Here is a 26,240-nt window from a genome sequence, read left to right on the forward strand (position 1 = left end):
GTGCAGATGAGAGAGGCAGAGGAGATGAGAGAGAGCGCGCAGATGAGAGGAGAGAGCGCAGATGAGAGAGGAGAGACAGAGGAGAAGAGAAGAGAGAGAGCGCAGATGAGAGAGGAGACAGAGGAGATGAGAGGAGAGAGAGAGTGCAGATGAGAGAGGCAGATGAGATGAGAGAGAGAGAGCGCAGATGAGAGAGGAGAGAGAGAGAGCGCAGATGAGAGGAGAGACAGAGGAGGAGAAGAGAGAGAGCGCAGATGAGAGGAGAGACAGAGGAGATGAGAGGAGAGAGAGCACAGATGAGAGAGAGAGAGACAGAGGAGATGAGAGAGAGAGAGCGCAGATGAGAGGAGAGACAGAGGAGGAGAAGAGAGAGAGCGCAGATGAGAGAGAGAGAGACAGAGGAGATGAGAGGAGAGAGAGAGCGCAGATGAGAGGGGAGAGATGAGGAGAGAGAGCGCAAATGAGAGGTCAGAGGAGATGAGAAGAGAGAGAGAGCGCAGATGAGAGAGGAGAGACAGAGGAGATGAGAGGAGAGAGAGATGAGAGAGATATCTAGAACCATCCTGGATGTTATTTTTGGGTGGCGTTTCCCCCTGCTTGGCACTGTCTGCGTTGGGACTACAGTCCCCAGAATCCTTAGCAGTTGGAATGTTCACAGGTATTCCATAGCACCTTTTGGCTTAAAAAAAGAGAGCGGTTTTAATTCATTGCTATAGTTATTACAGTTAATGGCTTAGGGTAGTTAAGACTGCAACATTCAGAAATAACTCTGGGGCTTTCCCCCCATGAGTTGGGGGGGGGCAGAAAGGAAGGCCCAAGTTCAGGAAAGTCACTGGAGTGATGAAATTTTATCGTTGTTAGAAACCTTTTGGCGTAGTTTGGATACTAGGGCACGATTGAAATTGGCAAAGCCCCCTGCAAAGTCAGGTCGGCCATCTTCCAGGAATTCCCCCACAGCTCTTCTTACAATCTCCCCCCCCAGGGGGGGGATTTGGTGCAAGACACAACGACATCTTTGTGCAAACGACACAATCTGCATCGTTTCTCTTGGGACATTCTGGCATGGTGGACGCCCAGTGCCCAGTCCTTTCTGAGTCACCTCTCGTAGCTAAAGGGTCCACAAGACCAAGCCCTCCCCGTTTAACAGGTTCCCCCCTTTTTGCTAAAAGGATTCTGGCTCTCCCCTCTGTCTCCCAAGATGCATTCACAAGAAACACAGCACCATCAGCCAAGTGGCTGCCTGTAGCATGTGTGAATCCAGGCTCTGGGGTCAGTTTTGGATTCTGTAACTCGAGCAAAATTCGGAGACCGGATTGAGCGAAGCAGGATTCAGCGTTTTGGGGGAACCCAATCCATTGACTGACTGAATGAGGACCCTTAAAATACTTTTCCTGCCCCCCTCCCAAGGAAACAGAGAAGACTACATTTTGCAATAAACTGCAGTGTTTCTCAACCTTAGCAATTTGAAGATTGGGAGACTGCAACTCCCAGAATTCCACACCAAGCATGCTTTAAGATGGGTGAACTTCAACCCCCAGAATTCCCCAGCCAGTATTCTTTAAGATGAGTGGACTTCAACTCCCAGAATCCCCCAGCCAGCATGTTTTAAGATGGGTGGACTTCCATTCCCAGAATTCCCCAGCCAGCCTGCTTTAAGAGGGGTGGACTTCCACTCCCAGAATTCCCCAGCCAACCTGCTTTAAGAGGGGTGGACTTCCACTCCCAGAATTCCCCAGCCAAGATGCTTTAAGATGGGTGGACTTTGACTCCCAGAATTCCCCATGGAGCATGCTTTAAGATGGGTGGACTTCCGCTCCCAGAATTCCCCAGCCAGCCAGCTTTAAGAGGTGTGGACTTCAACTCCCAGAATTCCCCAGCCACTATTTTTGAAGATGGATAATGGCCTTCAAGCCGCTCCCATTGAGAAACACCTCAGTACGGATATAGTGATAACAACGTCTCCTTCCTCGGCTTAGTTTGCTGTAATATCCTTGGCTTTAGCCATCTTTAAACCATCATTTCGATGGGTGGACTCGCTTCCCCCACCGCTTCAACCTTTCTGCGCTTGGTGGAAGAAATTAAAGGGATTCGTTTCCTCGCTAAAAGTGGGCAAGGGGGCTGCGGAGAGGAAGGGGCTACAATGCTGAATTCGCTCGGGGCTCCGGAACGTCATTTCTGAATCCATCCCAGCTATGAAAACCACTGGCCACGAGAAGTTTAAGCATCTCCTTCCTGCCCCGTCTGGATGGCCTCAGGGTACCCCGTCTCCCTTCTCCCTCCCAAAGCCAAATCTTCCCCTCCCGGGAGACCACCCACCCACACACCCCCTTGCTTGCAAAGAGCCACCTGGAAAGCGTTTAGACAAGAGACATCATTCTGCGTTAAAACAAGGCACCACAAGGAAATGACGGTCGGCCCACCTTGAAGGGATGGTGGTGGTAGATCGACCCGGCCACTTTTAAATAGCGTCTAAGACAGGGATCTTCAAACTTGGCAACTTTATGACTCGTGGACTTCAACTCCCACAATTCCTCAGCCAGCACGGCTCAGCATGGAAACCTCTCCATTTCTCCTCAGCGTGGCTGGCTGAGGAATTCTGGGAGTTGAAGTCCACAAAGTCTTGAAGTGGCCCAGGGTGGAGACCCCTGGCCTAACGGGTGGGGAAGGGGTGACGAAGGAACACCCCCCCCACCCCCCAGTCCCTGCCTCAGCTCTGGCTTTAGATAGGCTCAGGTTTCAGTTTATCGGCCAGAAAGTCATTCACAAAAGTTTCCACAATCGGTGGCGTGATCTCTTCCACATCCATGACGTATTTGGCCCGGGCAGACATGTCCAAGATGGTGAGGAGGGGGGCGGCTTCGGGCAGGTTGGTGTAATCCCGAAGAGAGTCGGTCATGTCATCCTGGATATAGGGGGGGGGGGAAGAGACAGACAAGGAAAAACACACAAAAAAAGAGAAAGTTGGTTTATATCCTTACAAGCCATGATATCACCAGTCTGAGACGGTATAGGTTGCTCCTGTTTGAGCAGGGGGCTGGACTAGAAGACCTCCAAAGTCCCTTTCAGCTCTATTCAGATTGAAAGGGTATAGGTTGTCCTGCTGGAAGCACGGGGTAGGACTAGATGACCTCCAGGGCCCCTTCCACCTTGATTCTGATGGATTGAAATGGTCTATAGGGGGTCTCCTGGTTGAGCAGGGGGCTGGACTACAAGATCTCCATGGTTCCTTCCAGCTCTATTCTGATTGATTGAAATGGCATATATAGGGTTTCCTGCCTGAGCAGGGGTCAGACTAGATGACCTCCAAGGTCCCTTCTAACTTTATTATTATTATTATTATTTTTACTATTACTATTAACGGTGACAAGAAAGGACGTTGGCAACTGACTCACATTTATGACGGTCGCACTGCATCCCGGGGCTCCCCTTTTGCAACCTTCTGACAAGCAAAGTCAATGGGGGAAGCCAGCTTCACTTAACGACCGAGCTACTAATTTAACAAAAGGCAGTGATTCACTTAACAACGGCAGCGATTCAGTTAACAACCGTGGCGAGAAAGGTCGTGGGCAACTGACTCACATTTACGACGGTCGCAGTGTGTCCCGGGGCTCACGGGATCCCCTTCTGCGACCTTCTGACCAGCAAAGTCAACGGGGGGGGGGGAAGCCAGCTTCACTTAACGACCGAGTTACTAACTTAACAACCGCCGTTGATTCACTTAACAACTTGGGGCAAGGAATGTCACCAAGTGGAGACAAACTCGCTTCGAAAATGTCTCGTTTCAAGCGACAGAAATTAGATTCTTGGTTGAGGTCGTAAGTCGAGGATTCCTACTCGTAACGTCGGCTGTTATTTTTCTACCCCAAAGCCGGTTTATTTATTTATTTTTTGCAGAAGTCTGCAAAAAATCTGGAGATTATTATTATTTTTTATTGAAAAGTTTTATAAAAATTACAGTATACACCCCAAAACCCACCCACCCTAACCCCCCCTCTCCCTCCCCCACTTCCCAGAGCTGAGTACAGGGTTACAAATATAATAATCATACTCTAACTAACATTAACCAACTATATAAATAACCAAGTCCATAATGCGCTTTAACTCCCCTTTAACATAGGTATAAACAAATTAAAAATAAACGTAATAATATAAACAAGTCAATATTATTAAACAATACACTATCCAAATTGTTAACAGTACTAATACTAATAATAATAATAAAACTAATAAAAATTCTACTATAATAAACTATTAATAATAATAATACTCTAAAATTTACTCATAAACTAGATGGAACTTTTTAGTCCCATATTTACTCTGAATATAATCTATCCATCTTCTCCAGACCGAAAAAAAAATCTGGAGATTATTGAATGGGATATAAAACTCATCTGTATATGATGGGATGGCGGGTTTTGTTTTGTTTTTGGCTTACATCGGGTCCTCAAACTTGGCTGGGGAATTCTGGGAGTTGAAGTCCACCCGTCTTAAAGTGGCCACGCTTGAGCATCCCTGGCTTACATCCTTGCAATCCCCCAGCTTAAATTTGTTCACGCTCCCTTGCATTTGGGCAGACGACGCCCGCCGGACGAGCATTCGATGCGGATTTGGACAGCCCAAAAGTCCACGCAGGCAGAGGACGATGGGGTGAAGGAGTCCACCTTAAAATAGCTGGGTAGGAGAAAAAGAACTTTCGCGGGATAAAGCTGGAATCTTCTCGCGGTCTGCCAAGTCCTGGGTTTTGAATTGCATCATCTCCAGCCACGGGGCAGATTCCCTAACCACATCTACGGTTCCTTAACTCTAGATTTTCCTCCTTTGCAAGCATTTTCTCCATACTGGATTCCCCCTCCGTGCCCAAAGCTGAAATTCTTTGGGTTTATTATCTTTCTTGGGTGGGGTTTTCAAGTCTCTTAATGTCTTGTTTTATTCCAGGTCTCCCGTTTGTTCTTTGCTTCTGGAAGACTTGAGGAAGCAATATTTCGTACGTTTTGGGGGCGTACAATTAAACCTTGTCCTTTTTTGTTTTTTTTTTTAACTTCTAAATTTTCCCTTCTTTAACAGCACCCCCCTCAATTTTATCCAGGAAAATGCAAATTTCAGAGGTAGACTTAGCTGTACGATGGATGCATAATTGCATAATTATCTTTAGAGCAGAGTTTGTCCAGCTTAGCAGCTTTAAGATAGGTGGACGTTCAGAATTCCCCAGCCAGCATGCTTAAAGCTGGCTGGGGAATTCTGGGAGCGGAAGTCCATCCATCTTAAAGCATGCTCCATGAGGAACTCTGGGAGTCAAAGTTCAACCATCTTAAAGCATCCTGGCTGGGGAATTCTGGGAGTGGAAGTGCACCCATCTTAAAGCATTTTTGCTGGGGGATCCTGGGAGTTGAAGTCCACCCTTCTTAAAGCATCCTGGCTGGGGAATTCTGGGAATGGAAGTGCACCCATCTTAAAGCATTTTTGCTGGGGGATCCTGGAAGTTGAAGTCCACCCTTCTTAAAGCATCCTGGCTGGGGAATTCTGGGAATGGAAGTCCACCCCTCTTAAAGCATTTTTACTGGGGGATTCTGGGAGTTGAAGTCCATCCTTCTTAAAGCATCCAGGCTGGGGAATTCTGGGAGTGGAAGTCCACTTATCTTAAAGCAGGCTGGCTGGGGAATTCTGGGAGTGGAAATCCATCCCTCTTAAAGCATTTTTGCTGGGGAATTCTGGGAATTGAAATCCACCCCTCTTAAAGCATTTTTGCTGGGGCTTCTGGGAGTTGAAGTCCACCTTCTTAAAGCATGACTGGCTGGGGAATTCTGGGAGTGGAAGTTAAGAAATCTTAAAGTGGCCAAATCTGAGAAACATTGATCCGGAATATGCTATGTATGCTCTGCAGTCCCCTTCCCACATTATACAACAGCCTTGTGAGGTATGTCTACCTTAATCCTTTCCTTTATTCTCTAAGGCTGGTCACAACATTCTCTCCTTAGCAAGTCGGCATCCACCAAGGAGGGGGCCCGTTCTTCCCTCCCCCCCTCCCCAGAACACCCTTTACTATCCCAAGTATACACCCTATCCGTGCCCATATTTAGGAAAAACCCTTCAGATGCATTTCTTTGGTCTTGAACTTCTTCTAACTTTGGACGCCAGCAAAAACCTTTAAATAATTTGGACCTGCTGCCGCTTCCCTCTATTCCCTTTTAATAGCATCAGTGGCCTTCAATAATTTGATTTTTGGTGGCATCGCACGCCGCCATCAGCTTTTCTTGGGAGAAAAATGACAGCCTAGCCCAGGGGTAGGCAACCTTGGCTCTTTTATGATTTGTGGACTTCAACTCCCAGAATTTCTGAGCCAGCATGCGGGAACTATGGCCCCTTCATGACTCGTGGGCTTCAATTCACAGAATTCCTCAGCCAGTGTGGTAGAACTATGACCCCTTCATGACTTGTGGGCTTCAACTCCCAGAATTCCTGAGCCAGCACGGGGGAACTGTGGCCCCTTCATGACTCGTGGACTTCAACTCCCAGAATTCCTGAGCCGGCATGGCTCAGCTTGGAAACCTCTCCCTTTCCCCTCAGCACGGCTGGCTCAGGAATTCTGGGAGTTGAAGTCCACGAGTCATAAAAGAGCCAAGGTTGCCTACAGCCCTGGCCTAGCCCTAGTTCAGTGGTTCTCAACCTTTTTAATGCCGCGACCCCCAACTGGTCGTAAGTCGAGGACTACTCAACCGGTTGTAAGTCGAGGACTACTCCACTGGTGCAGCACCGTTTGCAGAATGGGACTTTTGGCGGGCTCAGCAGGGCAGAGACAGCCTGGACAATTCCTATTGGCTTTTGAAAGCCAATAGAATTAGACTCTATTCAAGAGAGTCTATTCTATTGGCTTTCAAAAGCCAATAGAATAAAAGGGAGTAGCACAGCTAAGGAAAAGGGGGAAAAAATGGCGGACTGCGTTGTTTGGCGACCCCCGTGAAATGGTCGTTCGACCCCAAATGGGGTCCCGACCCACAGGTTGAGAACCACTGCCGTAGATAGAATAATTTTAAGTCAGCAAAAATAAACCTCGCCCTGGCACCAGCTTGATATTCTGCATCGGCTTTCTTCTGCGGCTTTTTCCCGGAGACCCCCAACTGCAAAAAAAGGCTCGCTAGAATTTATAGCTGAATTTATTCTCTCTCCCGGCTTTTGTGTGGTTCGTCCTGGCCTTGCTTGTGGTCCGCCCGCCCGCTTGCCTGCGTCCATCTTGGCCTGCTTTCCTGCCCTCCGCAAAATGGCGGGTGCAACTCCTGAATGCTGAAGACCACCAGAAGGCGGGGCTATTGTCGGAGGGGTGTGTGCGCTTGTCTGAAATTGGCACGCTGTTGTTTCCTTCCCCCCCCCCTCTGCAATGCACCCAAGACCCCAGCCTGGAGACCCCAAACGTTGCACCAGGGGGCTGAACGGCATCTTACGGGTTAAAAAAAAAAATTCCAGAAATCAGCAGCGCAATTTCCCTCACTAGGCTGGGAAGAAAAAACAACAACAAAAACCCTGGAATTTGATGGAAATTTCCCCCCACCCAAAGGGATTTCTTTACCCCCACACTCTAGTAGGGTCATTCTGTCAGTTTCCAAGACGTTTGTGTGTGTGTGTGTGTGTGTGTGTGTGTGTGTGTGTGTTTGTGTTTTCTGCAGAGGGGGAAATCCATGTTCTCTTTTGCTTCCTAGCAAACAGGTGTTTTCCTGCTTCTTATTGTTTTTTTTTTCCGGCTGCCGTTATTTCATCACGTCGAGACCCTTGCTGCAAGGACTAACCTTTCCAAGGGGGGGGGAGACAGAAGAGACAGCCCCCCATCTGTCCATAGGATGGCCTCTTCCTCGTGACCCCCCCACCCACCCTGCCGCAACCCCCTTCTCCTCGAAGGGCTGGCCCGAAGTTTGATGAATGGGTCATTCACGCCGGCAAGCAGATGGCACTGGCGAATGAATGAAAGGTTGTGTTGTAGGGGCCGGCCAGCCACGGGGTGGGTTGGGCGAGGGAGGGGGGCGTGGGGAGGGGGCTGCGAGGAGGGGTGGAAGGGGTGCAGAGGAGTCTTTTGTTTTAGGATTCATTGGGACAACAACGGGCACATTCAGCGATCACCAGAGCAGGCATGCAAAGCTGGCGGTGGGTGGGGTGTCTCCTGACCATTTGGGGGGGGGGGGTAGAAGGACAGAAGGGTGGGAGATGGGGCTGGTGGTCCCAGGGAGGCTGGGAAGGGCTGATGGGCTAAGGTGCCATTGCTTGAATAAAGGTGGAAGCAACAGAACAACAGAACAGGGGACAGCCTGGCCACCAAATGGAGGTTAACCCACTCTAAGATAGTCCTCGACTTACAACGGTCCATTTAGTGACCGTTCGAAGTTACGACGACCACACTTCAGACTTACAACCGTTGCAGCATCTTCAGGGTCAGGGGATCAAAACCTGGACGCTTTGCAACTGATTCGTATTTATGACGGTCGTCGTGTCCCAAGGGGGTCGCGCGATCTCCTTTTGCGACCTTCTGACAAGCAAAGTCAATGGGGGAAGCCGGATTCACTTAACAACCGGGTGACTAATTTAACAACTGCATTGATTCGCTTAATGACCGGGGCAGGAAAAGTCGTCAAGTGGGGCAAAACTCACTTCACAACTGTCTCACTTAAGAGGAATTTGGTGCTCAGTTTTGGTCATAACTGGAGGACGGCCCCTCGTATAAGATCGGGAGATGTGAAGAGACCTGGCCGCTAAGAGTCGGGCACAACTGAATGGATAACATCCATCATCAGAATAACAGCGTTGGGAGGGACCTGGGAGGTCATCTAGTCCAACCCCCTGCTCAGGCAGGAAGGCCTATACCACTTCAGACAAAATGGCTGTCCGGTCTCTTCTTGAAAACTTCCAGTGTTGGAGCACTCACAACTTCTGGAGGGAAGCCATTCCCAATTGAGGAAGTGCAATTCCTCACTTAGCGACGTCTTAGGCTAAGTGCTCAGCCCCTCCACACAGGAAGGACAATGGGGAGGGGTCTTTTTTTGTTGGCATGAACCGTACTGGGTGAAAACGAGAGACACGGCCCCTCACGCAAGGCAAGACTCAACAGGTTGCTCAAGTGAGGAATTTGTCAACTGAGTTTCGCCCCATTTTACGACAGTTGTCACAGTTATGAAGTGAATCCCTGCAGTCGTTAAGTTAGTAACACTGTTGTTAAGTGAATCTGGCTTCCCCCATTGACTTTGCTGGTCAGGAGGTCGCAAAAGTGGGTCACGGGACGCTGCAACTGTCATAAATACGAGCCAGTTGCCAAGCCCCCGAATTTTGATCACATGATCATGAGGGATGCTGCAATGACCGTTAAGTGGGAAAAACAGTCATTAAGTCACTTTTTTCAGTGCCGTTGTAACTTTGAACAGTCACTAAAGAAACACAGGCAGTCCTCGACTTACAAAAGTTTGCTTAGTGACCGTTCAAAGTTACCACAGCACTGAAAAAAGTGGCTTATGACCATTTTTCATACTTATGACCGCTGAAGTATCCCCCTGGTCAGATGTTCAAAATTGGGACGCTTGACAACTGACTCGTATTTACGCCGGTCGCAGTGTCCCGAGGTCACGTGATCCCCTTTTGCGACCTTCTCACAAGCAAAGTCAAAGGGGAAGCTGGATTCACTTAACGACCGGGTTATTAATTGAACACCTTCAGTGATTCAGTTAACAAATGTGGCAAGAAAAGTCGTAAAATGGGGCAAAACTCACTTATACCAATTTCCCACTTAGCAACTCAACTTCGGGGCTCAATTTGTAGGTCGAGGACTACCTGGAGTGTGGCTGTTGCTGAGGCTTCTGGGAAAGGGTCCCAGGTTGTGAAAACTGGGCTAAGGCAGGCCGATGAGTCTAGAAACCTGCCTGAAGCACCGCTGCCCGTAAACCACGAATGTCTGCTTATTTGACCCTTCCTGCTCCTCCATACCTCTCCAGCCACGAAAAACAGCAGCGGGATCTCTTCATCTTTGGCTTTGTATTGGGCTATGATCTTTTCCGCGATGGGCTGGATCAGCTGCTTGGCTGCTTCGGATTCTCCATCATCGTCGGAATCTGAAACACAGGCACACCGAAAAAGGAATGATGATCACATTCCCAAAGGGGGTTTAGACAGAAAAAGGAGGGGGGGGGTAGGGAAGGGAAAGAGAGAGAGAGAGAGAAGGAAGGAGGGAGAGAGAGACGGGGTAGGGAAGGGAAAGAGAGAGGGAGGGAGAGATAGAGGTGTGAATGCTTTTGTAACTTTGAACAGTCATTAAATTCAGGGGTCCTCAAACTTGGCCACTTTTAAGACTGGTGGACTTCAACTCCCAGAATTCCCCAGCCAGCCATGCTGGCTGGGGAATTCTGGGAGTTGAAGTCCACCAGCCTTAAAATGGCCAGCAAAATCTCAGCAGCTTTGCTCTTGGGGGTGGGAGTCGTGAATTTTGGGCGTATGGGGGGGTTGTGGTGAGGGGGGGAGTGAGATGACTCCGCCTGCACCCACCTCCCCAAAAGGGGCAATCTGGCCCAGTGTTAATTAAACCCAGAAGAGAATCTGCAGAGGACAAAACTTCAAATTCCTCCCAACATCTTTCTGTGTTTGTGTTCAGCAAGGAGACATTATTAATAGGATTAATCCAGTCCCCCTCCCACGCCTAGAGACGCCCCCCCAAAACCCCTTGGCTCAGCTCCAGCTCTGGGGGGGGGGGTTGGCTGACCTCTGCTGGGTCTCCCACCAAGAGGGGGCAAATATCAACGGGGTGAAACCGATTAACAAAGCCCCCCACCCCCCCAATGCAACTGTTCTGCAGAGGAACAGACAGGCAGGAGGGATGAAGGCCCCCCCCACCCCGCCTCAAAAAGGCTCATTTGCAATCGAGGATGTGGGGAGGGGTGCAAAAGCGGGGAGATGGGGGGGGCTTTGTTGCTAGGATTCTTCACCTGAACACAAATAGGGAGCTTTGGCCTAATGCAAGGCCAAGAGGGCATAGCAGGATTATATTTATTTATTTTATTTTATTATATTATATTTTTTATTTTATTATTTTATTTTAGTTTATTTATTATTTTATTTTATTATTTTAGTTTATTTTATTAGTTTATTTTATTAGTTTATTTTATTTCATAATTTTATTTCAGTTTATTTTGTTATTTTATTTTATATTATTTTATATTATTTTAATATTTTATTTCAGTTTATTTTATTTTATATTATTTTATTTGTTTTAGTTTATTATTTTAATATTTTACTTTAATATTTGATTTTATTTTAGTATTTTATTTCAGTTTATTTTATATTATTTTATTTATTTTAGTTTATCATTTTATTAATATTTTACTTTAATATTTTATTTTATTTTAATATTTTATTTCAATTTTATTTTACCTTTCTATTTTATTTTAGTTTTAGTTTATTATTTTATTTATTTATTTTATTATTTATTTTATTTTAGCTTATTTTATATTTTATTTTATTTTGTTATTTTATATTTTTTATTTTATTTTAATTTTACTTTATTTTATTGTATTATTTTATTTTTATTTTATTTTTTGCTCCTATTTTATTTTCTATTCTAGTCGATTCTTTTTGTTATTTTGTTTTATTTGCTTGATTATTTTATTTTACCTTCCTTTCCTTTGATGTTATCTTATTTTGTGGTTTTATTTTGTTTTTATTTCATTCAATTTAATGTTTTTACATTGTTTTACTTGGTTTCCTTTCTTTCCTTTCCTTTTTTTCTCTCTCTTTTATTCTTGATTATTTTATTTTACTTTATTTTCTTTTGATTAGGTGTACTTTATGGGATGGTTTTATTTTATTTTTATTATTATTTCCCTTTGGCAAAGCAACGGACCTGGGTTCACATCTGGGTCTTCTGGATGTTCACATCTGCCCTATCAGATGCCATCATTGCCAGCAGGGCAAAAATAAAATAAATACACATAAAAGGATGCGTTTCCACCCCGAAGGCTGCAAAATCGAAGGGTCTTGCTAAATACCCGGAATTTATGCCCCTTTGGCCAGACACAAAGGAGAGACGCAACCACACCACACAGCTAGACTAGCCATCCTCTTTCCCAGAGTTATCCATCACTGGTGAGGCAGGTCTCTCCCCCCACCCATTAAACCCACCCAATTTGGGTCACATGGAAATCCACCCCACCCTGAAAGCCAGGAAAATGTGCTCCGTGTGCGAATCCTTCTCCCTTCTTAAATAAGCAGCAAGGATGGCTGTACGGAAGGCTTGAAGGAGAGCAAAAGAGGAGGAGAAGGAGGAGGGGGTGGGTGGGTTATGAATGTTTTTTTGGGGGGGGGAGGAGAAAAGGAGAACCCCCCCAGGAGAGGGGGGGGGGGAAAATCAGGTTAAACCTGGAATTCAAGATGGCCTCCTGCCTTTTCTTCCTTCTTTCGCTTTCTCTTCTTTTCCTCTCCTTGTCTTTCCTTCCATTTCTCTCTCTTCCTTCCCTTCCTTTTGTGCCTCTCTCTTTTCTTCATTCTAACCTCCCTTCTTTCTCTCCTTCCTTCTTCTCTCTTTGCCTTTCTCCATTTTTCCCCTTTCCCTTCCCTTTCTTCTCTCTCTTTTTCCATCTTGTATTCCTTCTTTTTTCCCCCTGCCTTTGCTTTCTTTCACGCTTTTCCTTTTGTCCTCTTCCTGCCCACCTTCTTTTTCTCTCCTTCCTATTCTCATTTCCCATTTCCTTTTTCCTCCCTCATTTCCTTTCCTTTCCTTCCTCCTCTTCCCTCTCCCTTCCTTCCTTCCCTCTCCTTTCCTTCCTTCCTTCTTCTCCTCCTTCCTGCCTTCCTTAGCTTCTTCTTTCTTTCCTTCTCCCTATTTCCTTTTCTCCTTTCCTTTCCTTCCTTTCTCCATTCTTCCTTCTTCCCTCCCTTTTTTCCTTCTCCTTTCTCTTAGCTCCTTCTTTTCTTCCCATTTTCTTTTCTCTTTCTCTTCCCTTTCTTTTCCTTCCCTTCTCTTTCTCACTTGCTCCCTCCCTCCCTTCCATCCTTCTCTCCCTCTTCTCCTTCCTTCCTTCCATCCATCCATCCTTCCTTCATTCCTTCCTTCCTCCCTCCGCCTTTCCCTCCATCCCTCCCTCTTCTCCTTCTTTCCTTCCTTCCTCCCTCCCTCCCTCCCTCTAACCCGCAAAGCAACTGACAGCTCCATTGACCAAATAGCTTCCATTTTGCAAATCTCTATTTGTGTTCTGAACACATCTGTATCTGGATCCCACTGGGTTGCTACTAAATAATACACAAGGAGAAACTTCCTGACAGTGAGAACAATTAACCAGTGGAACAACCTGCCTCCAGAAGCGGTGAATGCTCCAACACTGGAAGTCTTTAAGAAGAGATTGGACAGCCATTTGTCTGAAAGGGTATAGGGTTTCCTGCCTGAGCAGGGGGTTGGACTAGAAGACCTCCAAGGTCCCTTCCAACTTTATTATTATTATTATTATAAAATCGAGCAAGGACTGGAATTGCAGGCGCTCAAAAGGGTTGGGCTTAAAATGGGGGGGGGGGAAGAAACAAGACCCCCCCCAAATCTTTCTCGGGCCCCTCATGCTCCCTCCAGTCTTTCCATCTCGCCTGTGAAATGAAGGAGGGAGACTGAACTGGGAAGAGCGAATATGTAAGACCTTGGAATCTGCTTTAGGTCGCAAATGTCATATAAATCAACCTGTGTGCTCGACCCATGTGTAAATAAATGCACACCCATGGCATCCCACGCCCTGTGGCTCTCCGTCTCACCAACTCTCGGAGGATCAGCCAGTGCGTACATCACAGGCAGCTCTCGACTTATAACAGTTCCATTTAGTGACCGTAGGAAGTTACAACGGCACTGAAAAAAGGGCCTCCTTTTCACCGTTTTTCACACTTAACAATCGTTGCCCCATCCCCACGGTCAGGTGTTCAAAATTCAGAAGGTTAGCAACTGGCTCATATTTACGACGGGTCGAAGTGTCCCTGCCTGAGCAGGGGGCTGGACTAGAAGACCTCCAAGGTCCCTTCCAGCTCTATTATTCTATTCTGTTCTGTTCTGTTCTAGTCTACTCTAAATAAAGTATTCTATTCCATTCTATTCTATTCTAGTCTATTCGATTCTAGTCTAAACAAAGATTCTATTCCATTCCATTCTAAATATTCTATTCTATTCTTAATATTCTATTCTATTCTAGTCTATTCCAGTCTAGTCTAGTCTAGTCTACTCTATTCTTAATTCAATTCTATTCTATTCTATTCCAGTCTATTCTATTCCAGTCTAGTCTAGTCTATTCCATTCTTAATAAAGATTCTATTCTAGTCTATTCTAGTCTAAAGATTCTATTCCATTCCATTCCATATATTCTATTCTATTCTATTCCAGTCTAGTCTACTCTATTCTTAATAAAGATTCAATTCAATTCAATTCTATTCTATTCTGGTATAATCTAAATAAAGATTCCATTCCATTCCATTCCATTCTATTCTTAATAAAGATTCTATTCTATTGTAGTCTAGTCTAGTCTATTCTATTCGTCTACTCTACTCTATTCTTAATAAAGATTCTGTTCTATTCTATTCTATTTTATTCTAATCTAGTCTAGTCTATTCTATTCTAGTCTAAATAAAGATTCTATTCCATTCCATTCTATTCTAAATAAAGATTCTATTCTATTCTAGTCTAGTCTAGTCTAGTCTAAATAAAGATTCTATTCTATTCTATTCTATTCTGCTCTGCTCTATTCTATTCCCTGTTATGTTTATTTCTATTATTCCTATTATTCCTATTTCTATCCCAGGGTCGTGTGATCCCCTTTTGCGACTTTCTCACAACCAGCTGTAGGAAAACACCAAGGAAATCACACACCAGACAGACAAATCACACACCAGACAACCTGAGTCCGCACACCAGCACGTGTGCAAAAGTCACACACTCTTTTAACAACCACAACCGATTCCAAGCTTTGAGCACGGCGGGTCTGTTCTGACCTCTCAAACAAGCTTAGTTTCGGGGAGGCAATCCAAGGAACTTGCTGATTAAGGCTTAAAAGCACACACAAAAAAAGAGAATTAATTACGGCACAATTGTGCTTCTAACCAGCCACCCCCTGCGTTTTTCCCCTTATAAAACCAGAGGAAAAAAAAGAATGAGAGGGGCTTAAACGCATGTGCTGTTTAAAGACGGATGAAAGGAGCTGGCTGTGCACCCCAGGGGTTTCACAAATACCCCATTCAGACACAGCGGGGCGCGAAGAGAGTTCCTGTGATGGCAGGCCCAGCCACAAATGCAGCATATGGGATTGTGGCGGGCAGAGAGAGAAAAACATGGCTGCATTTTCCCTCCTGGGGGGATCTGAGCATTCGTCGGCAGGAATGGAGGTCTGCTTAGCGCCGATTCCTGCATTTCCACAAACAGGAATTCTTATCGTAGCAGGGCTGTTTTTTTTTTTTCAAAGTCATTAATTTTTGAGATGGGTGGACCTCCACTCCCAGAATCCCCCAGCCAGCCTGCTTTAAGAATGGTAGACTTCCACTCCCAGAATTCCCCAGCCAGCCTGCTTTAAGAATGGTGGACTTCCACTCCCAGAATTCCCCAGCCAGCCTGCTTTAAGAATGGTGGACTTCCACTCCCAGAATTCCCCAGCCAGCCTGCTTTAAGAATGGTGGATTTCCACTCCCAGAATTCCCCAGCCGGCATGTTTTAAGATGGGTAGACTTCCACTCCAAGAATTCCCCAGCCAGCCTGCTTTAAGAGGGATGGACCTCCGCTCCCAGAATTCCCCAGCCAGCCTGCTTTAAGATGGGGGACTTCCACTCCCAGAATTCCCCAGCCAGCCTGCTTTAAGAGGGGGGGGACTTCCACTCCCAGAATTCCCCAGCCAGCCTGCTTTAAGAGGGGGGGACTTCCACTCCCAGAATTCCCCAGCCAGCCTGCTTTAAGAGGGGGGGACTTCCACTCCCAGAATTCCCCAGCCAGCCTGCTTTAAGAATGGTGGACTTCCACTTCCAGAATTCCCCAGCCAGCCTGCTTTAAGATGGGGGACTTCCACTCCCAGAATTCCCCAGCCAGCCTGCTTTAAGAGGGGGGGACTTCCATTCCCGGAATTCCCCAGCCAGCCTGCTTTAAGAGGGGGGGACTTCCGCTCCCAGAATTCCTCAGTCAGCCTGCTTTAAGATGGGGGACTTCCACTCCCAGAATTCCCCAGCCGGCATGTTTTAAAATGGGTGGACTTCCACTCCCAGAATTCCCCAGCCAGCATGCTTTAATCTGTTTTTTTTTTTTTTTTGCAGTGCATTGCAATTTCGAACGCTCGCTAAACAAATCATCATACGTTGAAGATGACCAGTAGCATCTGGAGGGAAAAACATACATTGGGAATGAAGGAAACCACTACTTTAAAACAGGAACTGTTAAAGAAATTTTTTTATCTCTGTGGGCCGGAGGCAAGCAAAAGAGGGCACAGCACAAAATCATGCAGGCCTGGGGCACGTTTGGTTGATCCGGAGTGGAGCCAGATATGCAAATTTGTTCCACATTATGATTCCATAATTTGCAGCACAGTCTTCTAAATTCCATAATCTGCCACAAGACCTTCACATAAAACCTGTTTTGGGGGCACATTGTGGTTTTCTGAACTCTCAGGAGTTAAGAGTACAGATTTAATAACTCAGGTTCTTAAACAGCAGGAATCTAATTCAACCTCCTCAGGTTTTGACATCAACCACCCCCACAAATATCTATTTTGCAATCATGAGGACTAGAACCTTCACCAGACTTAAGTCCTTTTACAGACAACTGCACATACACCAGGAAATTGTCCCCATAAGTATCTCTGTGCAATCAGAAGGACTAGAAACTTCATTAGACTTAAGTACTTTTCCAGAAAATTACACTTCCACCAGTGAATTATCCCCACAAGTATCTCTTTGCAATCACGAGGACCTGAAACTTCACCAGATTTAAGTACTTTTGTAGAAAAATGACACTTCCACATTGTCCCCGTAAGTATCTTTTTTGCAATGAGGACTAAAAACTTCACCAAACTAACTTAAGTATTTTTACAGAAGACTACACTTCCACCATGGAATTGTCCCCACAAGTATCTCTTTGCAATCACCAGGACTAGAAGCTTCATTAGACTTAAGTACTTTTACAGAAAACTACATTCCCACCAGGAAATTGTCCCCACAAGTAGCTCTTTGCAATCAGGACAAGAAGCAACGGGTGGAAACTAATTAAGGAGAGAAGCAACCTAGAACTAAGGAGAAACTTCCTGACAGTGAGAACAATTAACCAGTGGAACAGCCTGCCTCCAGAAGCGATGAACGCTCCAATACTGGAAGTTTTTAAGAAGAGACTGGACAGCCATTTGTCCGAAATGGTATAGGCTTTCCTGCCTGAGCAAGGGGTTAAAATCCCTTCCAACTTTACTACTATTATTATTATTATAGAAGACTACACTTCCACTAAGAAGTAGTCCCCAGAAATATCTTTTTGCCTCCAGAAGTATCTTGTCCCTATTAGTATCTTTTTTGCATTAAGGAGGACTAGAAACTTCACCAAACTTAAGTACTTTTACAGAAGACCACACTTCCACTAAGAAATTGTCCCCATAAATATCCTTTTTTCCATTGAGGACTAGAAGTTTCACCAAATGTTAAGTACTTTTACAGAAGACTACACTTCCACTAAGAAACTGTCCTCAGGAAGTATCTCTTTGCAATCATGAGGACTAGAAACTTCATCAGACCTAAGCACTTTTGCAGCAAACTCCCTTCCATCTGATTTTTGCTCCCTCCTCGTTTGTTGGCAAAGAGAAACAAATGACAGCAAAATCCAATTTCATGGGGGGGGGGGTGAGGGAGGTTGGCATTCAGAGCGGGGTGGGGTGGTTTGCATACCTACAAAAAGGACGAGACAAGGACCCTCATTCAGCTGGACAGCGTTGGAATCGGTCAGTTCCAAGACAGGCTTGGGGTGCCAGGGGAACTCCTTGCATTCAATGTCATTCAGGACCTCGACTCGGCCTTGTCGGGTGATCATGTCTCCCTTAGTGTCCAGGACGATAAGAGTAGGGATACCTGCGATCGGACAAAATGAGAAAGAAACCAAGATAGGAGAGGGTTAAGGAAGAAAGAGAAGTAACCACATAATAATAATAATGATGATGATGATGATGATGATGAGGTAGGAAGGGAGCTTGGAGGTCATCTAGTCCAACCCCCTGCTCAGGCAGGAAACCCTATACCATTACAGACAAATGGCTGTCCAATCTCTTCTTAAAAACTTCCAGTGTTGCAGCATTCACAGCTTCATGTCATAGGATGTGCTATATTTCATTTTGCCCGGTACTTTTAGTCAAACATTGTGCTTAAGTCAAGATATACTATGTCTACAGCATTCCCACAATCTATTAAGAACATTGTTCGATTCAGAAAAGCAAGACAATTAGTTAAATGAAATCTGATCTTGACAAATTTGGGTCCCTTGTTAAGCTGAGATCAATAAACTTCTGTTCCTAAATTCTGATGGGATCAAAGTTTTTTTTTTTAAAAAAAAATCTGCATTAATTTTCTAAACTTGGGATAATGACCATTTAGAGGCGAAAAACTCCTTTTCTTTCAAGAGATCGTAACTGTCCCACCAGTCCTAAGACCAAGCTGTCTCCTTGTTTTATTACTCCATCAAAAAGCTTAGGACTGGAGAATTCTGGGAGTTGAAATCCACCCATCTTAAAGCATGCTGTCTGGGGAATTCTGGGAGTGGAAGTCCACCCCTCTTAAAGCATGCTGGCTGGGGGATTCTGGGAGTTGAAGTCCGCCCATCTTAAAGTATCCTGGTTGAGGAATTCTGGGAGTTGGTCCATCTATCTTAAAGCATGCTGGGAGTTGAAGTCTGCCCATCGTAAAGCACGCTGGCTGGGGGATTCTGGGAGTTGAAGTCTGCCCATCGTAAAGCAGGCTGGCTAGGGAATTCTGGGAGTTGAAGTCCACCCATCTTAAAGTATCCTGGCTGGGGGATTCTGGGATTTGAAATCTACCTATCTTAAAGCAAGCTGGCTGAAGAATTCTGGGAGTGGAAGTCCACAAGTCTGAAGTTTGAAGACCCCTGCTGTAAAACCATTTTTGCAAAGCCTGGGTGTATTGCAAGCCAGCATCTCACTTTTCAAACTCAGCTGTTTCGTGCCCTGATTTTGCCCCCCCCCCTCTGCATTCCAGCGCTCCGGGTTCAGATCCAGGACAGGCTCCCAAACTGCTCATGTAACATTCAGACTCCACAGTGTCTTTAGACTGACACATGCCTCTCGAGTGAAGAGGGCAATTTAAGCTTCTTCCGCCTTGCTCCACCCAGTACACTTCAGGACTGGAACCGCTCTGTGCAATTAGAAGCTGGTATCTCCTAGTGCAGGGGTAGGCAACCTTGGCCCTTTTATGACTGGTGGACTTCAACTCCCAGAATTCCTAAGCCAGCATGGCTCAGCTTGGAAACCTCTCCATTTCCCCTCAGGGTGGCTGGCTCAGGAATTCTGGGAGTTGAAGTCCACGAGTCATAAAAGAGCCAAGGTTGCCTACCCCTGTATCTAGTCCAACACACACACACACACACCCCCGCTCAAGCAGGAGACCCTTGATCAGGGGTCTCCAAGCTTGGCTCTTTTATGACTGGTGGACTTCAACTCCCAGAATTCCTGAGCCAGCCATACTAAAGGGAAAGGGAGAGGTTTCCAAGCTGAGCCATGCTGGCTCAGGAATTCTGGGAGTTGAAGTCTACGTGTCATAAAGCGGCCTAGGCCTAGGCCAGAGGTAGGCAACTTTGGCTCTTTTATGACTGGTGGACTTCAACTCCCAGAATTCCTGAGCCAGCCATGCTGATTTCCTGAGCTCAGCCATGAGCTGAGGGGAAAGGGCCAGCCATGCTGTTTCCAAGCTGAGCCATGCCAGCTCAGGAATTCTGGGAGTTGAAATCCACCAGTCATAAAAGAGCCAAGGTTACCTATCTCTGGCCCAGGCCTGGGCTGCTTTATGACTCGTGGACTTCAACTCCCAGAATTCCTGAGCCAGCCATGCTGAGGGGAAAGGGAGAGGTTTCCAAGCTGAGCCATGCTGGCTCAGGAATTCTGGGAGTTGAAGTCCATGAGTCATAAAGCAGCCTAGGCCTAGGCCAGAGGTAGGCAACCTTGGCCCTTTTATGACTCGTGGACTTCAACTCCCAGAATTCCTGAGCCAGCCATGCTGAGGGGAAAGGGAGAGGTTTCCAAGCTGAGCCATGCTGGCTCAGGAATTCTGGGAGTTGAAGTCCACGAGTCATAAAAGAGCCAAGGTTACCTATCTCTGGCCTAGGCCTAGGCCGCTTTATGACTCGTGGACCTCAACTCCCAGAATTCCTGAGCCAGCCATGCTGAGGGGAAAGGGAGAGGTTTCCAAGCTGAGCCAGACTGGCTCAGGAATTCTGGGAGTTGAAGTCCACCAGTCATGAAGAGAGCCAAGATTGCCTCCCCTGTCCTAGTGCAATGGGCGCACAATATAGGCCGGGGGGGGGGGGAATCTCTGTCCATTGCAGCCATTCAGACTGACTGGAATCAGGTCCATGGAGATTCTCCTTCATCCAGGTTGTCCCAAAGGTGTTTTTTCAGGAGGCAACTGGACTTTTTTGTTTTTTTTCTTTGAAGACGTTTTGCTTCTCATCCCAGAAGCTTCTTCCGCTCTGACCGGATGGTGGGGAATGGAAGGATTTATACTCCTTGCAGACAGCTGGTCATTTGCCTTCTTTTATGGAGTCCTTGAGGCCACTTGGAGGTTTACCTGTGTCCTCAGGGTCACCCGAGTGGTGCAAATGGGTGTGGAGCCTTCTTGGACCTGCTGAAACGACTGTGTGTGTTGTGGAGCTGTGCTTTCTGCAGGATGTTTTCTGCCCTGTGTCCCTTCACTCTTGAACACCATTCCCCGCCATCCGGTCAGAGCGGAAGAAGCTTCTTGGAGGAGAAGCGAAACGTCTTCAAAGAAAAACAAGTCCAGTTGCCTCTTGAGAAAGCAGCTTTGGGATAAATCAGATTGCATGTCCGATTCTCAGCGAGAAGGATACAGGAGAGAGGGAGGGAGGGTGGAGAGAGAAAGAAGGGAGAGAGGGAGGAAGAAAGCAAGCAAGGAAAGACAGGAAGGAGGGAGGGAGGGATGAAAAGAGGAAGGAAGAAGGGTGGAGAGAGAAAGATGGGAGAGAGGGAGGAAGGACAGAAAGAAGGAAGGAAGGAGAGAAAGAAAGAAAGAAAGAAGAGAGAAAAGGAGGAAGCAAGGAAGGGAGGGAGGGAGGAAGGAAGAGAGGAGGGAGGAAGGGTGGAGAGAGAAAGGAGAGAGAGGGAGGGAGGGAGGAGAGAGAGAGAAAGAAAGAAGAGAGAAAAGGAGGAAGCAAGCAAGGAAGGGAGGGAGGAAGAAAGGAAGGTGAGAGAGAAGGGGGGAAGGAAGGAGAGAGAAAGAAAGAAGAGAGAAAAGGAGGAAGCAAGGGAGGGAGGGAGGGAGGAAGAAAGGAAGAGAGGAAGGAGGGTGGAGAGAGAAAGGAGAGGGAGGAAGGGAGGGAGGGAGGAAGGAAGGCGAGAGAGAAGGGAGAGAGGAAGGGAGGAGAGAGAAAGAAAGAGAAAAGGAGGAAGCAAGGGAGGAAGGCGAGAGAGAAGGGAGGAAGGAAGGAAGGAAGGAAGGAGAGAGAGAGAAAGAAAGGAGAAAAGGAGGAAGCAAGGAAGCAAAGGAGGGAGGGAGGAAGGAAGGGTGGAGAGAAAGAAGGGAGGAAGGAAGGGGAGGAGGGAGGGAGGAAGGAAGGAAGAAGGAAGGGAGGGAGGAGAGAGAAAGGGAGGGAGGAAAGAGAGAAGCAAAGAAGGGAGGAAGGAGAGAGAAAGAAGAGAGGGAGGAAGGGAGGGAGGGAGGAAGGAAGGAAACAAGGAAGGAAAGGAGGAAGAGAGGGTGGAGGGAGGAAGGAAGGAAGGGTGGAGAGAAAGAAGGGAGGAGGGAAGGGGAGGAGGGAAGGAGAGAGGGAGGAAGGAGAGAGAAAGAAGGGAGATATGGAGAGAAGGGAAAAGAGAGAAAGAAGGAAGGAGAGAGGAGGGAGGGAGGGAGAAAAGAAAGAAGGAGGGAGGGAGGGAGGGAGGGAGAAAACCTGCGAAAGGCAGGTGGGTTGCAGACGTTATCTCCAGTTGGGAAAAGACAGAAGCCAAAGTCTTTCTCCTTTAGCCTTCATGGCTCCGGGGACCCTTTGCCGTCTCTTCTCAAACCCAGAAATTGCTGGAGAAATCCGATCCAGGTGAGGAGACGGCCTGTCCGGACAGCCACCTGTTCTTCAGCTGCTCTGGAATCGGATCCCCCCCCGCAAGTGGGGCCGGCTGCACTCTTGGCCCCCCGTACCCTTCCCGTCTTCTCTCTCCAGCACGCGCACCAAAACAACGGCAACCGCCACAGGCTGCTCCGGGGCCCCTTGTGTGATGCCGCTACCGAAAAGGCAAAGGCGATTGTTGGCTCCCTTAAGACAGGGCTTTTCAAATTTTCACCCCTTGTGCCACTTTTAGGATACGGCAACATCCAAGGACCACCAGTCGCCTAGCAAGGGGTCAAAAACAAGATGACCCCCCCCCCAAAAAAGGAAAAAAGTGATGAAGTACAGGTAGTCCTCGACTTACAACAGTTCGCTTAGTGACTGTTTGAAGTTACAGTGGCACTGAAAAAAGTGCCCCCCAAGCCACAGCCGAGCAAGACCCCTGCCTGCCCGCCCGACCGCGCTCTTCCTCGTGTCCGAGGTTTTCATTGTTGTGAGCATTTCTGTTGAGGATTGGCAGCAGGGGTGGGGTGGGGGAGGTGTTTGGTTTTTATTCCCCCCGGTCTGCTGGGTGGTTGCAGCAGGTTTTGGTCTCTTCACATGACCCTGGGACACTGTGACCGTCATAAATATGAATCAGTTGCCAAGCATCTGAATGTAAATCACAAGACCCTGGAGAGGCTGCAACATTCCAGATGATCGGCGCTTCTTCTGGGCTCAGCAGAAGTGCCAGGATCAGCGCTGAGCTCCAGCTGAAGCCTGGCGCTGATCCTGGCGCTTCCGCTGAGCCCTGACAGCCCCGAAGAAGCACCAATCAGCTGGAGCCTGGCGCTGATCCTGGCGCTTCTGCTGAGCCCTGACAGCCCTGCAGCTCCAGCCGCCTCTTGCTCAGGCTTGTGCGGTGCTGCCACCGGTTCAGCTCATTCCCCTCCCCTGCTACCACTTTTCTAGGAGGGTCGCTTACCACCTGCCAGGTGCCAATGGACCACAGGTGGTACCCGTACCACTGGTTGAAAAGCCCTGACTTAAGAGAACTCTGGATTCCCAGGAAAACCAGCACCCCGATTCAGAGTTGAGCTAAAATACGGCATGTTTTTTTCTCAGAAGATGCTCCTTTGCCGGGAAGGATCAAAGCATCCCGAGCCAGATGATCCCCTACAGCAGCGGTTCTCAACGTTTGTGTGACGGCGACCCCCGTCACACAAACGTTATGCGCATGCGCGGTGCGGCCGCGCATGGGGCGGGGCCCCCTCGCGCAGCGCGCATGCGCGGCGCCGCCCCCCCACGCGCGGCGCGCATGGGGGCGGGGGCCCCCTCGCGCAGCGCGCATGCGCGGCGCCACCCCCGGAGGGAACAAAATGGCGGATCGCCGCGTTTGGCGACCCCACAAAAGAGGTCGATCGACCCCAAATGGGGTCGCGACCCATAGGTTGAGAACCGCTGCCCTACAGGTAATCCTCGATTTACAACAGTTCATTTAGTGACCGTTCAAAGATACAACGGCACTGAAAAAAGGACCGTTTTTCAGGCTTACAACCGGTGCACCGTCCCCACATTTACACGATCAAAATTCAGACGCTTGGCAGCCGACTCGTATTTACGACCATCGCGGTGTTCCGGGGTCGTGTGACCCCCTTTTGCGACCTTCTGACAAGCAAAGCCAAGGGGGAAGTCAGATTCACTTAACAACCGTGTGCCCAAGTTAACAACGGCAGTGACTCACTCAGCAACGGAAGGAAGAAAGGTCGTAAAATGGGGCAAAGGCTCACTTAACCAATGTTTCACTTAGCGACAGAAATGTTGGGTTCAATTGTGCTCGTATGCCGAGGAGCCACCTGTACACCACAGGGCTGTTGTGCAAATAACACACTTTGACCTTTTCAAGCTCTCTGGAGGCCTGGCAAGCATCCAGCCGCCATGTTCTCCAAGTGATGTCTCAGTGCAGGGGTCTTCAAACTTGGCCTTTTTATGACTTGTGGACTTCAATTCCCAGAATTCCTCAGCCAGGCATGCTGGCTGAGGAATTCTGGGAGTTGAAGTCTGTAAGTCATGAAGGGCCCATAGTTCCCCCATGCTGGCTGAGGAATTCTGGGAGTTGAAGTCCACAAATCATCAAGGGGGCCATAGTTCCCCCATGCTGGCTGAGGAATTCTGGGAGTTGAAGTCCACGAGTCATGAAGGGGTCATGGTTCCCCCATGCTGGCTGAGGAATTCTGGGAGTTGAAGTCCACGAGTCATGAAGGGGCCATAGATCTCCCATGCTGGCTGAGGAATTCTGGGAATTGAAGTCTGCAAGTCATGAAAGGGCCATGGTTCCCCCATGCTGGCTTAGGAATTCTGGGAGTTGAAGTCTACAAGTCATAAAAGGGCCAGGTTTGAAGACACCTGTCTTAGTGCCTTTGAAGAATTGTTCTAAGGCTGACTGTTCTACTGTTCTCTCGTTCTCTCCTCTCTCTCTCTCTCTCTCTCTCCCTCTCTTTCTCTCTCTCCCTCTCTCTCTCTCTACTTTCGATTACCTTGAATGCCGTACAGCCGGTTGAGACGCGACCGCCGCCCTTCATCAGCGTAGGGGATCGATAACCAGGGCATCTCACTGAAATACTGTTTGAACGACTCCTCCGACCTGCAGGGGACACAAGAATCAGAATAACAGAGTGGGAAGGGACCTTGGAGGTCATCTAGTCCAACCCTCTGCTCAGGCACGAGACCCATACCAGGGGTAGGCAACTCTTTTATGACTGGTGGACTTCAACTCCCAGAATTCCTGAGCCAGCATGGCTCAGCTTGGAAACCTCTAACTTTCCCCTCAGCATGGCTGGCTCAGGAATTCTGGGAGTTGAAGTCCATGAGTCATAAAAGAGCCAAGGTGGCCTACCCTTGCCCTATACCATTCCAGACAAATGGCTGCCCAATCTCTTCTTGAAAATCACCAGTGTTGGAGCATTCACCGCTCCTGGAGGCAGGTTGTTCCACTGGTTAATTGTTCTAACTGTCAGGAAGTTTCTCCTTAGTTCTAGGTTGCTTCTCTCCTTGATTAGTTTCCACCGTTGCTTCTTGTCCTGCCTTCAGGTGCTTTGGAGGATAGCTTGACTCCCTCTTCTTTGGGGCAGCCCCTGAGATATTGGAATGCTGCTATCATGTCCCCCCTCGTCCTTCTCTTCATTAAACTAGACATCCCCAATTCCAGCAACCGTTCCTTATACGTTTTAGCCTCCAGCCCCCTAATCATCCTTGTTCCTCTTCTCTGCACTCTTTCTAGAGTCTCAGCATCTTTTTTACATCGTGGTGACCAAAACTGGATGCCGTATTCCAAGTGTGGCCTTACCAAGGCCTTGTAAAGTGATATTAATACTTCCCATGATCTTGATTCTGTCCCTCTGTTAATGCAGCCTAGCTCTGTGTTGGCTTTTTTGGCAGCTGCAGCACATGGCTGGCTCCTATTTAAGGGATTGTCCACTAGGACTCCGAGATCCCTCTCACAGTTATACTATTGAGCCATATTCTACACCTTTGTATTTGGTCTTCCTTCCCTCCCTCCTTCCTTCCTTCCTTCCTTCCTTCCTTTTTATCCTTCACTTCTTTCTTCCTTCCTCTTCCCTATTTCTTTATTTTATTTCTCTCCTTCTTCCTTCCTTCCTTTATACCTCCCTTCCTGTCTCTCTTTCCTTCCCTCCTGCCTTCCCTCCCTCCACTTCACTTATTTTCTTAACCTTCTTCCCTTCCTCGCTCCCTCCCTCCCTTTCCTTCATTCTCCAAATCTTCCTTCTTTCTTCCCTCTTCTCATTTTCTCTTCTCCTCTCCTCTTCACTTTCCTTCCTTCTTCTCTCCTTCCTTCTTTCCTCTCTTGCTCTCTTCCTCCCTCATTACTCCTTCCTCCTTCCTTCCTTTTTCCTTTTCCTTCTCTTTTCTTTTTTCCATTTCTCTTTTCTCCCCCTTCCTCCCTCCCTCCCTTTCCTTCATT

General features: G+C 47.5%; 1 protein-coding gene across 1 annotated transcript in view; it reads right to left on the minus strand.

Moving 5' to 3' along the window:
• Positions 1-1,766: 1,766 nt before the first annotated feature.
• NXN (nucleoredoxin) overlaps positions 1,767-26,240 on the minus strand; it is an 84,079-nt gene continuing 59,605 nt past the window's right edge. Inside the window, exons 5-8 of the mRNA XM_039321239.1 lie at positions 24,796-24,902; positions 17,887-18,066; positions 9,955-10,079; positions 1,767-2,902 (exon numbers count right to left, since the gene is read on the minus strand). Of these exons, the coding sequence (XP_039177173.1) occupies positions 2,720-2,902; positions 9,955-10,079; positions 17,887-18,066; positions 24,796-24,902 (595 nt within the window). The 3' untranslated portion in view covers positions 1,767-2,719. The remainder of the gene's footprint in view (positions 2,903-9,954; positions 10,080-17,886; positions 18,067-24,795; positions 24,903-26,240) is intronic.

This window comes from Crotalus tigris, unplaced genomic scaffold, assembly GCF_016545835.1.
Source record: "Crotalus tigris isolate CLP2741 ecotype Arizona unplaced genomic scaffold, ASM1654583v1 scf7180000023723.778456, whole genome shotgun sequence".
In the NCBI taxonomy this organism is placed as follows: Eukaryota; Metazoa; Chordata; class Lepidosauria; order Squamata; family Viperidae; genus Crotalus; species Crotalus tigris.